The following is a 14,414-nucleotide window of genomic DNA, read 5'->3' as shown; positions in this document are numbered from 1 at the left end:
TCAACCTGATAAGTACTTTTTTGAAATGCTTTAATCTTGCTTAATAAATAGTTACAAATTATTGCAATATTGAAATAGGGTCACTCTAAAGCTTGCCAATGGTTGGCTTACAATCACCAGACATGTTTGCAATATTACACACTGATTTTCCTTGTAAAAGGCTGACTGAAAGAGATTGCTACCATAATGTGTTGAAAACATTTCTGTTGCAAGCATGTGGCAGGTTGCAAAGGTTTTCATGAGCAGGATACTTCAGCTTGGTCTTTCACTGACTAACGAAAAATTTTAAACTCCCAACAGGTGCCCATATTGGCTACAAAAAAATAACCCAAACATTTTCTTTTTCATAGGAAGTTGTCCTTGAAGAAGGCACAATTGCTTTTAAAAATTGGGTTAAAACAGGCACAGATGTTTACAGACAGTTTTGGATATTTGATGTGCAGAATCCAGATGAAGTGACAGTTAACAGCAGCAAAATTAAAGTTAAGCAAAGAGGTCCTTACACATACAGGTGAGTCGCCAAAATACGTGGCACTCTTTCCTTGAACACAGGTATTTCTGAAAAAGCTTCCACTTGACAAATGTCATTGTATTGAAATGTACTTATTATTTTCTTACCATTAATATATATGGAAATATTTTGTTTCTGCCTACATAAAATCCTAATCTAAGGATTTAATGGTAATTAAAAAACAGGTTTTATTATGAATTTACCAGCATCAGTTAACTACCCTACATGTAACAAGTCACATGTGTTTTATACTTGTGGCATATATGTTTTAAAAACTCTGAAATATGCATCTAAATAGAAAAAAATCTATCAAAAATTTAAAAAATGAGTATTTTAAAATCTTAAAATTGAAAAGTGTAGGTACATGAGTAGTTTTAAAAGTATGGCTCCTGGACCAGCAGTATCAGCATCACCTGGGAACTAGGCAGAAATGCAAATTCTCAGGCCCTACCTTAGACCAAGTGAATCAGAGACCCTTGGTTTGAGACTGGTAATGAGTTTTACAAATACTCTGGGTGATTGTAGTACATAGTCAGTTTTGCTAACCACAGCATTAAACTTCTGTGTAAGTAAAATACCTGCTTAGGATTTCTATTCAAACTATTTTTCAGGTCTTAAGAGTGTATTTATGCAGTAGTTTCATTCTTATATTTTCTCCAGTACAAAGACTGAATAAAAAATACCTTTATCTACATGCCTTAACAGTTTAACACATTTTGAATAGAATCTAAGATCCATCAGATGTAGGGGGAAATAATTAGCCAGAACTTTTCATTTTGTAAATTTAAAAATCAGACTGACACCAGGTAAGTTAAATGGTTTGTCCACAATGACAAAATCCTGGAAACTGGTAACTCCTAGATATTTGCATACATTTTCCCCCTATCAAAATTATAGATTGAAGTGCTAAAAACACTAACCTTAGCCAGGTATTAGGACATTTATAGACCCCATATGGGAACAGAATTAAGTCCTGTTGTATCATTTGCTATATAAATATGATTTTTCAAGGATAATTACAACTAGTTATAGACAATAATCAAGTATTATCACAAAAGTTCATATTTGTAAAGATTTATAATTCATAGTTTTACTTTCTTACTTGTTTTAGGTAGTCTATAATTATATAATTTCTTTCCTCTCCATGCATTAATTTATTTCTATATCAGCAACTCTTGCTCAAATATAATGAAGTAACAGTAGTTGGGAGGGTGATGCCTGCTGCTGTAACATAATATATAAGCTGTAGAGTGCCATGGTACTATTCCATCCTAATAATTATCCCCATCTCCTGTCTTCAGACATATGTCTATGACTATTCACAACTCGGTCAAAGAAGTCTTGGTTTTCATTGTTACAGAAAATAATCTTTCAGAAATATTAAAAAAAATTTTTTTTCAGTCTTATACTTCTTAGATAACTATCAAAAACCTGATATAATAAGATATCTGAATATCTTATTCCAAAAAAACATGTACTCTGAAAATCTAGAACTCACGTATGACCTAATACAATCTAAGTATAACTGACTAAACTTCGTTATAGCTCAGTTGTTAAAGAATCCGCCTGCAGTGCAGGAGACCTGGGTTCAATTCCTGAGTTGGGAAGATCCCCTGGAGAAGGAAATGGCAACCCACTCTAGTATTCTTGCCCAGGAAACCCCATGGACAGAGGAGCCTGGCGGGCTACAGTCCATGAGGTCTCAAGAGCCAGACATGACTTAGCGACTAAACCGCCAAACCATAACAGATTAAAAATCATACCCTGAGAGAACTGAATACATGTGATAAGAGAAAATAGGTGGTATTTGAGATCTGTCTCATCACAGGTTTTGCTTAATTTTTTTGCTTGTTTGTGTGTCGGGGGGTATGTTTTTACTTTTAAGGGTATTCATTGTGGAATGTAAAAAACAATCATAATATAGAATCCTGTCCCAGTCCTGCTCTGGATAGGTGATAAGATACATATCTTATTCTTGGAGGCTAAAACCTTCATGATAAAAATAGAGTGGATTAGATATAATTCATTTACTTGGAGAAGCAATGAGGTGAGGGTTGGAGAAGTTGGATTTTCAGCTAAAGTATGTAAACAAACTCAAATTTATATAACAATTCTAAAGGAATCTCATGATGTTTTATGATGTTGCCAAAGGAATCCTTACTGTCTACCTAGATGTCCTAAATAATGGGAAAAACAATGGTTACCTTTCAGAAAAAGTTAATAGTTTGAGAGTCTTCCATGTGCTGAGGTGAATTTACTTCCTATCAATTACACCCTGAATTCAGTTGAAATTGGAAGTGGAAGAGGATGTCCCTCCTCAACAGAACCACACAGGCTTATTTGCCTTTTAGCTGCTGAAGTGAGCTTGATGAAACTTTGACAGGGTGTGACATGAGTCAAAGCATGAAACTTCCTGGATTGAGATGTTAGTTATGTATATCATCTCTATGAAGACCTGGTAACTCCTTCAGAATATTCTCAGATAGAACATTAATTTTTTAATTACTTTGCTTTGCCAGGAGTACATGGAAAACAAAATATGAAGCAATTTCCTCCCTTTAACCTTATTAACCAACACTCTGTAAAACCTGTGTACATTCTAATTTTTAAACAAAAACTTGAGTACTTATAATCTCTTTTTCAAGTACATTGTAAACACAGACCTCAGTTAGAAGGATTTTTTTTCTGTTAGTGAGTGCCATCTGCTGGTATAATGTAAGTACAACTAAGTAAACTACAATTTGGGTCACAACTATGGCTCAGGTGGTAAAGAAGCCACCTGCAATGCGGGAGACCTGGGTTCGATCCCTGGGCTGGGAAGATACCCTGGAGAAGGGAAAGGCTACCCACTCCAGTATTCTGGCCTGGAGAATTCCATGGACTGTATAGTCCATCGGGTCGCAAAAAGTCAGACACCAATGAGTGACTTTCAGTTACTTACACTTACTTATACTGCTATTATTTCAATTATATAAATATAAATGTTCCTGAAAATTATTTTAATTTTAAATATGAATATGTAATATCATTTTAACATATAACTATCTAATATAAAAGAGTAACTGATTAGTAATAGATTCTCCAGGATGATGTCTCACATATTTATATTCTTTGTATGTCTACACTACTCCAAGGAGAATAAACAATAAAGAGCTTGATGAAATTGTATTAGAAATAATATATATTTCCATATTTTTGTGAATTCTCTTTTTAAAGAATGTAAAAAATAATTTCTTCATTCAAAACTATTTACCAAGAACTTATCCATGTACCAGACACTGCTTGGGGATACAAAATACTCATAATACCTATGGCATAGGAACCTACATTTTTATTATACTTGATTGAAATCAGGTCAGGCTTTTCTGGTTGGTTTTGTTTTTTCTATTTCAGTCCCATATTTTGTCAATTTTTATCTTAGATAACAACAAATAACTATTAGATCACATGATAGAGACATTCGGATATATGATAGAGCAGTGAATAATGTACACCTTATTTCATCTCAGTAAATATCTTGTATGTACAAAATATTTTTTTCCCATGATATTACCCTTCACCACATTCCTAGAAAGTAGTTGGTACTCTGCCTAGAGATTACAGCCAGGAGCTCAGAACTAGTAACTATTCCATACATGGGGTAGGGTTGGAGAGGAATTGATCTGTGATGTGGAAATATATTGTTAGTTATCTTTGCTGCTGATACTGCTAAGTCGCTTCAGTCGTGTCCGACTCTGTGTGACGCCATAGACGGCAGCCCACCAGGCTCCCCCATCCCTGGGATTCTCCAGGCAAGAACACTGGAGTGGGTTGCCATTTCCTTCTCCAATGCACGAAAGTGAAAAGTGAAAGTGAAGTCGCTGAGTCTTGTCTGACTCTTAGTGACCCCGTGGACTGCGGCCCACCAGGCTCCTCCATCCATGGGATTTTCCAGGCAAGAGTGATGGAGTGGGGTGCCATTGCCATCTTTAACTTTCATTAAAATAATGAAAATTATAGCCAAGCCAGTGATAGAAAGGCTATTTACTTTGAACAGTCCTTCTAATATAAGAAAATGGGCTCATAATATTCCCCTGCTTCAACTTCTGTATTTTCCCCTCACCCTCAAGATAAAAGGTGAACATCTGAATGTAGAATGCAATCCTTTAGTCTTTGAAATATTGCTCATTTCAGTGGCTGTGTTTTCTACCACCCCCTTCCTCAGACACTGTAAACCAACCATGTTGAAACATGTTATTTACCATGTTCTTACTTATCCTATATGTTCTACCATATTTTACCAAGTTAAAGTTCTATCTTTCACTCAAACCACTTATATGGAATTGTATCCTGTCCATTATCCCACCATAACCATCCCAAGCCTGGGTTTGTACCTATTCTGTCTTCTCACAGAATCTGTGTAACCTCCTATAATAACATGTATTCCTTCTCCCCTGGTATGTACATCTAAGACCTTCCTTCTCTAATTTGCTAGAGTCTCACCATCAGCTTGCTTATCCTTTTGGTCTACTTGTTTAGCATAATTTCTGACACAGTCTAGTCTATGTACTTAAAATTATTTGTTGCAAGAATGAATGACATTCATTTGAAACAATGCTTTTGAGTTTTAGTTCCTCCTGTTTTTCAGAGTTCGTTATCTAGCCAAGGAAAATATAACCCAGGACCCTGAGACCCACACGGTCTCTTTCCTGCAGCCCAATGGTGCCATCTTTGAACCCTCGCTATCAGTTGGAACTGAGGATGACACGTTCACCATTCTCAACCTGGCTGTAGCAGTGAGTAGACAACAGCAAAATTACTGATTTTGAAATCCTCTAGAACCCAACTGTAAATAATCTCATGATTAAAACTGCAATTAGATATCTTTTTTTTTTCATTTTTATAAAAATGCTTTCTTATGTTATTATTTTGAATTACGATCATTTGGAAAGATGACAAGATGATAGAATAAACAACTGAAGACTGATTAGAAGACCACTTAGAGTGTATCATTTTAAAAAGGATTTATGGGGCTTCCCTGGTGGCTCAGTGATAAAGAATCCACCTGATAATGCAGGAGACATGAGTTCAATCCCTGGTCCAGGAAGATCCCACATGCCTCAGAGCTGCTAAGCCTGCGCACCGCAACTGTTGAGCACGTGTTCTAGAGCTGGGGAGCCGCAACCACTGAGCCCACATGCCTCAGCTACTGAAGTCTGCACACCCGAGAGCCCATGCTCTGCACCAAGAGAAGCCACCACAATGAGAAGCCCGTGCACCACAACTAGAGACTGGCCCTGCTCAAGGCAACTAGAGAGAAGCGTGCACAGCAATGAAGACTCAGCACAGCCAAAATAAATCACTAATGAAATAAATAAGTAAAATTTGTCAAAAAGTAGGACTTAACTTTGAAACTCCTCTTCCTGTGGCCCACACAACCACAGAGAAATGTAATCATTAAGAGATGAAGAAATAATATACTTTAGTCCTGGCTAGATTTGGCAGTCATTTTAAAGATAGCTGGAAATTGTTTTATTCAGTTTAATTCTTGTATTTATATTTATTTGTTAAGAAAGTGATATTGCAGTTGGTGTCTTAAACCATGATTTTTTTTTTTTTTGCAGGCTGCACCACAGCTGTATCCAAATACATTTATGCAAGGAATACTCAATTCATTTATCAAAAAGTCCAAATCTTCTATGTTTCAAAACAGAACTTTGAAAGAACTATTGTGGGGCTATACGGATCCATTCTTGAATTTGGTTCCATATCCTATTACTACTACAATTGGTGTGTTTTATCCTGTGAGTAACAATTATAAATGTTGATACTGTTAGACTTTAACTGGATAAATATAATCACATTGGCAATTCATAAGTTTATCATTCAGTGTGTTAAACCCTATTTCAGATCTCAGAATACATACCATAAGTTTTAAAAAATCTCTACCTCACATGGATTTAGCTTTCCTGGTTGGGAAAATTTACTTATCTGGATTTGACAATTAAGTTTAAGATTAAGAAGTGGCCATTTAATCAAGTTTCCACTCCTAGATAAACATGCAATTGTCTAAAATTAGGTTATAAGGTGCTAAGAGTTTGAATACTGTTTTTGGTTTTGGTTTCCTGTCTAAAAAAAAAAAAAAGTTTAAGCTGTATTTTATTTTTGTTAATTATATTCATCATATCATTCTTTAAAAATTGTTTCAGTGTAAATTTAAAAGTCACCTTAAATTGTACACAAGATTGATACATCAGCATGTTGTATTCTCTCGGATTTAGTTGGTAAGAACTTCTGTGAGTGAGTGCAGTGCTCAGAGCTGATAAGAACTTCTATCTACAAACTCATGAAATGGCAGTTTGGAGATAAAAAGTGAATTTGGTGATGTACTTAGTTATGGCAGAATGTTCTGAATTACAAATAGGACAAGGTGACTATTGCATGGAAAATTTTACTGTGATTCCTTCTGGCACTATATGAGATATTAATTATATTTTGCAGTTCATTGTTATTTTACTTTAGATGGTTTTTAGCGTTGCAAGTTCATATATCAATCAAATATGAATACAGAAAGCCTTAAGGGAGATAAATTCAGTTACTATTATTTCACTCACATATTCTTATTTCTTTCCTCGGCTAATTCTGTTGTTAATTTTGTGCACTTCGTCTTAGTAACTACTTAGAGCTCATAACATTGGACAATGTCCAGACATTGGTCATTTTTCTCATAGGTTTTGTTCACTCTCGCCTCACCTCAATATATCAGGAGTAGTGATCAAAATGGCCTTTCTGGATTAAATAAAACAGAGAGCGCTAGAATTTGATCACGACAGCTTTGGCATTTGTTATCTTACTTTGTCTCGGCATCTAGCACTTATTTTTAGTCACCTTTTGTATTCTGTCTTTTTAAAATATTAAAGACCAATAATTTTGAAACTATTGCATGTATATTTAAAATCGTATGAAATAATTATGAACAACCACTGAGAAATGTGAGTTAATTACATATTTAATAACTTGGAAAGTATGGTTTGTTGTAGAAGTAATTGTTTCTTGTATCTCTTCAGTACAATAATACTGCGGATGGAATTTACAGAGTTTTCAATGGAAAGGACGACATAAGCAAAGTTGCTATAATTGACACATACAAAGGCAGAAAGTAAGTATCCAGGCAAAGTGTGTGTCACTAGGATACTCTAAGGCAGGCAAGAAATTTATTTACCAGCTGGTAAAGCACAGGCACAACCTGTGGGACAGAGCTGTTTGTATCTCAGCCCTAGAAACTCCCTAGGTCTACCAGGCATTAATCCTTTAGTTGTAATGACTGGTCACACTAGTGCATTTTTGCTGAGTATCAGCCCCACTGGAGGGTTCACCTTTATGAACAAGTTCTCTTACATAAAGAAATCTAAAGGGACTACTTCCATCCCTGCTGCATAACCGGTATTATCTTACACGCAACAATGACATAAATGAAAATGAGGAAAATCAATATATCAACTCATCATCTAGCAAGTCAGAATACAGACATCTTACTGTTTCTTTTTTAACTGAGCATGTCAAAAAACATCATTCATTCCAGGGAGATGATTAAATGTACCTATAAAGATGAATGTTCAATGAATCCATGTGAACATTTTCATGACTTGTCCCTTAAAAATTTTCCTGAAATAATTTTCTATATTGATAATTCAGCTTTTTAAACCATTGTCAATGCAAAAAATGGAATTATTATTTCCTGTTCCAAAACTGACATATTAAACCTGAAAATAAAGTGTACACTTCCTATGAAGTAGTAGTAGAATGAGATATGTTCACATACCCATGATTTCCTACTTCTCCCAAGTTCCTGCCTGTTTATGTGCAGTACACCTAATCTGTCATCTAGCTAAAATACAAAGAAGCCCAATAAACATCAATGGGGAAAAGCTTTTCTCCTCAAAGTTGAAATTAGAGTTTTAAGATCAGTAATTCCTGACAAAGAATAAAGTGATCAAAATCAAAAGAGATGAAATATTTTTATGATTAAGTAACCATAACTTCACACTGAGTGTGTCCCTAAAAATTGCCTAAAACAGTTAAATACTCACTCATGTAGACTTTTCATCTACAGAGTTCACAGTCTTTTATTATTTTGAAAATTCTAATGGAGGAAAACAAACACTTCTAAATGTTCATTTTAGGGAAATCACATCTCTGTATATTGAGGAAAGTGAGAATTTCTTGCATTTCAATATTACCAGTTTTTAAGGACAGTTACTAAATGCTCCAAATTGGAGTAAGAATTTCATTTAAGATTATGATAAGGTTAACTTAACCGACTGAACATGACTGACAGCTTATTCTGTTTAAAAAAGAAGCAATAGCTTGCCTTGACATCTTACTGGATGGTATGTTAGAGTCACAAAACCATTTTTCCATCACCAAAAAGTGGTTGAGCATACAGAGAAACTATAACTACTGTTGTTTTCATTATTTCCATATATAAATATACACACACATGTATATTTTATGTAGATACCAGAATATAAATTAATAAACTTCATCCTGCTTTAATGCCAGCTCATGCAAGAGTTGAGAGGAAAAGTATATATTGATTTTCTACATGTTTCTAAATCTCTATTAATCAAACATCTCTTTCCTTTTCTACATTCTACTCTTTTCTCTCATAATGAGTTTATATCAGTTAACCATTTAGTATCTTCCTCCTCAGCTGGACACTTCAACATAATATGAAATACTCCATTTCTCCCACTGGAGCAACAACAAAAAACTTTCTTGAAGTAGACATCTAAATGCTGATATGTGTTTTTAAATTTTCTTTTTGCAGAACTTTATCTTTTCCAAGTTGTTCCTAACTACCAAATTTTGGCAGCTTTTATTTTATAATCTAGCCACTTAGTGTTATCAAGCTCTTCCTTTATCTCAACAAGATGCCGGCTTCAAACAATACATAGACCAAATGACTTAGAACATTTCTTAAACTTAGCACCTGTCACATCTAGTCTAATTAATTGTTATTATTTCTGCAGAAATACTGACTCATAATAGACAATGTAATATGAGAAGGTGCTCCTGAAATGAGACTGATCATTTTCTTTTTCTTTTTTTAATTCCTAAGGAATCTCTCCTATTGGTCAAGTTATTGTGACCTGATTAATGGTACAGGTAAGGACATCTGTTTTGTGGTAATATCACAATGAAACCACCTTCTTTCTCCCACAAATCTTCCATCATATCTACAATGTTCTGGGGGTTGAGGATATGCATTTACTTATCTTCGTATCCCTACAACATAATTCAGAGTCTCTATACTTATATATAGGCTTATTAAATATCAGTCTAATGTGATGGGATTTCTGAATATTAACCATTGAAGATAAGCCTTTACTGCATTCCTTGGGAAATGTTTGCTTCGTAAAAGCTTTACTTAAGTGAACTTCCTTCCTGGCCACAGAAGTAAGGGGGTAGAATATTTTAGAGTAGTAGTTACTGTTTGCATGTTTTGGAAATACTATATAAGCTATGACAAACCAAGACAGCATATTCAAAAGCAGAGACATTACTTTGCCGACAAAGGTCCGTCTAGTCAAACCTATGGTTTTTCCATTAGTCATGTATGAGTGTGAGAGTTGGACCATAAAGAAAGCTGAGTGCAGAATTGATACTTTTGAACTGTGGTGTCGGAGTAGACTCTTTTTGAGAGTCCCAAGGACTGCAAGGAGATCAAACCAGTCAATCCTAAAGGAAATCAGTCCTGAATATTCATTGGAAGGACTGATGCTGAAGATGAAACTCCAATACTTTGACCACCTGATGCAAAGAACTGACTCCTTAGAAAAGATTCTGATGATGGGAAAGTTTGAAGGCAGGAGAGAAGCGGACGGCTGAGGATGAGATGGTTGGACGGCATCACCAACTTGATGGACACAAGTTTGAGCAAGCTCTGGGAGTTGGTGATAGACAGGGAAGTCTGGCATGCTGCAGTCCATGGGATCACAAAGAGTCGGACAAAACTGAACTGAATAGTTTAAAACTTAAAGAATTAAAAAATCAAGATAAATACAAAAGTAAAACTTGTGTCCAAGTGCAGGTTTCGATATGAGGCAGAATCAGAGACGTTCAAGGCTGAACACAGATTTTGAATGAGATGATTAAAATGAGAAAGAAAACAACAACAATAAAACACAGCTGCATCTGTACTAACCATGAGAAATGTATGCAAAAATAACTGTGAATTAGAGCTGGGAAGAAAGAAGGTACTAGGACTTTAGATTCAGAGTGTGATAGATCCAGTTTATTATTCTCCTTAAGGAAAAGCAAAGTACACATATGCCTATTAGTTTAAGTATTAAAATTTTAAAAAGTAATAGGAATAAAATACCATTAGGTATTTAAAATCAAAGGTGATCTTCCAGCTACTAAGAAGCAGAAGCAGAATATTGTGCATGTAAAGTTGATAAGGTAACACTTTAGAAGAATGTAACACAATGAAGAAAAAAATATTATACATAAAGTACATAAAAGAAAATAAGAAGGAAACATAGAGAACGTTCATTTTCACAAAGGTATTGCTGAGTTTCACAGGTTTATTTAATTTTGTTTACACTCTGCTAAAAAAACAAACAAACAAAAAAAAAACACCAGTAAAACCACCGCTGAATTTGCTTCGCAACACTTTAGAGTCATGGTGATGGGTGAAGAAATCCTTTCCAAGTAGCTCATTTCTGTAAATAGTCAACTGTCCCAATACCACTAACTTTAATTTCATAAGCATACACTTCAGTCCTTAAGAGAAAAATATAGTGTGCTTCTCCTAAATAGTAAACTATTGCTTATGGGCTTAAAATATATTTAAATCTTAGTCTAAAACAAAAAATAGAGCAGTTTTAAAACAGTAATAAGAGGATCCATTAATGACAGTAACATATACATAGAATCAAGCATGAAATTAAAAGTATCTAAGAAGAAAATAACAGTAAAACAAACTAGGAGCAAAGATTGACTGGGTAGACCAGGGACTCTGATGGGAGATTCTTGGTCACAGTACTAGAAAAAGAGACTGCTGCTGCTGCTGCTAAGTCGCTTCAGTTGTGTCTGACTCTGTACGACCCCATAGACAGCAGCCCACCAGGCACCTCCGTCCCTGGGATTCTCCAGGCAAGAACACTGGAGTGGGTTGCCATTTCCTTCTCCAATGCATGAAAGTGAAAAGTGAAAGTGAAGTTGCTCAGGCGTGTCCGGCTCTTAGCGACCCCATGGACTGCAGCCCACCAGGTTTCTCCGTCCATGGGATTTTTCCAGGCAAGAGTACTGGAGTGGGGTGCCATTGCCTTCTCTGAGAAAAAGACTAATGAAATGTAAATGGATCCAAGTTGATTTTTAAATCATGATTTAGAAGTACTTCCTCTATCTTCTTCATTAAGTTTAAAGACATAAAATGAAAATATTTATTTATATTTGAATGTATTTTAAAAAAAGAGAGCCCTGCTAGTATCAGCTATGTTATGGTCATGGCTCTTGGTAGTTACTGGTGTCATTACAACATAATCTTTGATGATATTTCCGATGGTTTTTAAAGATTTTCAATGTACTCTTTTCCATTAATGGCTAAGGTGTTGGGACAGCAGTTGTAGGCAAGGCCCATTCAGGGACCTATTTGGGGAATTTAACCTTCAGTATCCCATTCTCTCAATGTCTCTATCAGGTTCACTGAGATCCTCTGTTATATTTCACCTATCACAAAAATGTAAGTGAAATGTAATAAAATCACAAGGTCAGAGCCATTACCAGAAAAAGAGTATGGTATTCATAACTGAAGGGTAGGTCTTACTGTTTGGAACAAACACATTCAGTGGTGGCTCATGTTTGGTGATGTTCATTTGTGGAGCAAACGGAGGAATTATCTAGCTATTTTTTCTTACATCCAGTGTGTACTATGGAGCACAACCGTAGTAAAGATTTACTAAGCTCAAAAAATGCCCTTTTTTGTTTGATGTGTACATTTTCCAACCATTTGTGTGAAATTGTTTAGTGATTTAAAAACTATTGATCAGCCATAAGGGTAGGTGAATGGATCGCTATTAAAAGTACAAACAACATTTACAAAAATGAGTTTTAAAGGAATCTCAAGATTAAAAAATTGCTATTCTACTGATAGATGGAAGATTTAAAAACATAAAATTGCAGTTTTAACAACGTAATTTTGACAACGTAATTTTGACATTTTTAAAAACTTTCATCTGTACTTATGGAATGGGAAAATTTAATATGAAACAGAATACCAATGACTACGTATAGTATACAGTCTTATTAGATATGGTAGCTGCTAGCTACATCGGAGAAGGCAATGGCACCCCACTCCAGTACTCTTGCCTGGAAAATCCCATGGATGGAGGAGCCTGCTGGCTGCAGTCCATGGGGTTGCTAAGAGTCGGAAACAATTGAGCGACTTCACTTTCACTTTTCACTTTCATGCATTGGAGAAGGAAATGGCAACCCACTCCAGTATTCTTGCCTGGAGAATCCCAGGGACGGGGGAGCCTGGTGGGCTGCCGTCTATGGGGTCGCACAGAGTCGGACACGACTGAAGCAACTTAGCAGCAGCAGCAGCAGCAGCTACAGGTCACAATTCAGCAGCACTTGAAACACAGCTAGTACAAACTGAAATACGGTAAGTATAAACACTGGATTTTCAGAAATTTGTTAATTTTTATATGTTAAAATGATGGTATTTTTGATATATGGGGTTAAACAACATATACTTGATACATTTTTTTTTTTTCATCTTTAAAATGCAGTTACTGGAGAATTTTAATTTTATATATACAGTTTGCATTATATCTCTCTTAACCATGCTGGAATCAAGATTTCTAGATTTGTCTAAGATGCACTCTTTCCATCTAATCCCTTGCCACTGGTTTGGTTTTTAAACAGATGCAGCCTCATTTCCACCTTTTGTTGAGAAGACAAGGGTATTGCAATTTTTCTCCTCTGATATTTGCAGGTAAGAGAAAGACAATGATGTATTTTTCCAAGTCAGAATTCTTTCTCTAAGTGATAAAACACAGACCAAGAAACTCATGCTTATTAATCATGTTATTTGAGAAAAAGAAAATACTTTTAGGGACTTTTTTCCTGATCTATTAAGAATAAATACAATGTGAAATTCATGATGTATTTATGCCCTGCAGAAGGTAATGGCAAACCACTCCAGTATTCTTGCCTAGAGAATCCCATGGACAGAGGACCATGGTGGGCTACAGCCCATGGGGTTGCAAAGAGTTGGACACAACTGAGCCACCAATACATACATACACACACACACACACACAATGTATTTATGAGTCTTTAAAATTTGATGTAGAAGGACGTTGTGTATAATGCAAATCAGTTTCTTTTTGTTATTTTTAAGAACTACTTTTTTCATTCTTTTTCTAAATTAGCAGTAAGAGTGATAACAGTCAAATCTAGAAAGGCATGCCCAGTCTTTGTAAAGAAGAGGATACCACAAACACAGAACCATGTCCATGTGCCCCACTGACCATACAGCATCTTTTCAAATTGATGGGGGCCCAGTAGCCATCACGCAAGCACTGGCGTCTATCCTTGAATGCTCACCTGGTTTCTTAACACTGTTTCGTAAAGCAAGCATAATATCTCTGAATCTTTTTCCTTATCTGTAAAATTGAAGAGAACAGCATTTCTTCAAATAGTCAACTGGGGATTAGAAAATATTTAATCCATAAATGAAACTAACTGTGAGGAATGCCTTAATTGTAAATACTCCACGGTAATTCACAAGCAAAAATATTTCTCAGAAGCGTTTGAAAACAAAGATAAGAATAGCTCATACTCAAGTATTAAGTTCTAGTGTGTCTTAAAATTTTGCAAGTTTTTTTTTTCCTAAAAGGTAAGGATTCTA

The 14,414-nt window shown here is 35.4% G+C and overlaps 1 protein-coding gene across 28 annotated transcripts in view; it reads left to right on the top strand.

Moving 5' to 3' along the window:
* The window catches only part of LOC133245987 (platelet glycoprotein 4), a 92,903-nt gene that overhangs the window by 69,971 nt on the left and 8,518 nt on the right, over positions 1 to 14,414 (top strand). For all 28 annotated transcript variants that reach the window (XM_061413813.1, XM_061413802.1, XM_061413804.1 and 25 more), the window contains 6 exons: positions 351 to 511; positions 5,139 to 5,286; positions 6,115 to 6,294; positions 7,558 to 7,649; positions 9,612 to 9,658; positions 13,427 to 13,496. In XM_061413813.1, coding sequence (XP_061269797.1) covers positions 351 to 511; positions 5,139 to 5,286; positions 6,115 to 6,294; positions 7,558 to 7,649; positions 9,612 to 9,658; positions 13,427 to 13,496 — 698 coding nt within the window. The remainder of the gene's footprint in view (positions 1 to 350; positions 512 to 5,138; positions 5,287 to 6,114; positions 6,295 to 7,557; positions 7,650 to 9,611; positions 9,659 to 13,426; positions 13,497 to 14,414) is intronic.

Source organism: Bos javanicus, chromosome 4, assembly GCF_032452875.1.
Source record: "Bos javanicus breed banteng chromosome 4, ARS-OSU_banteng_1.0, whole genome shotgun sequence".
Taxonomy (NCBI): domain Eukaryota; kingdom Metazoa; phylum Chordata; class Mammalia; order Artiodactyla; family Bovidae; genus Bos; species Bos javanicus.
Note: the sequence above shows the minus strand (reverse complement) of the source record. Positions and strands in the feature narration are given on the sequence as shown.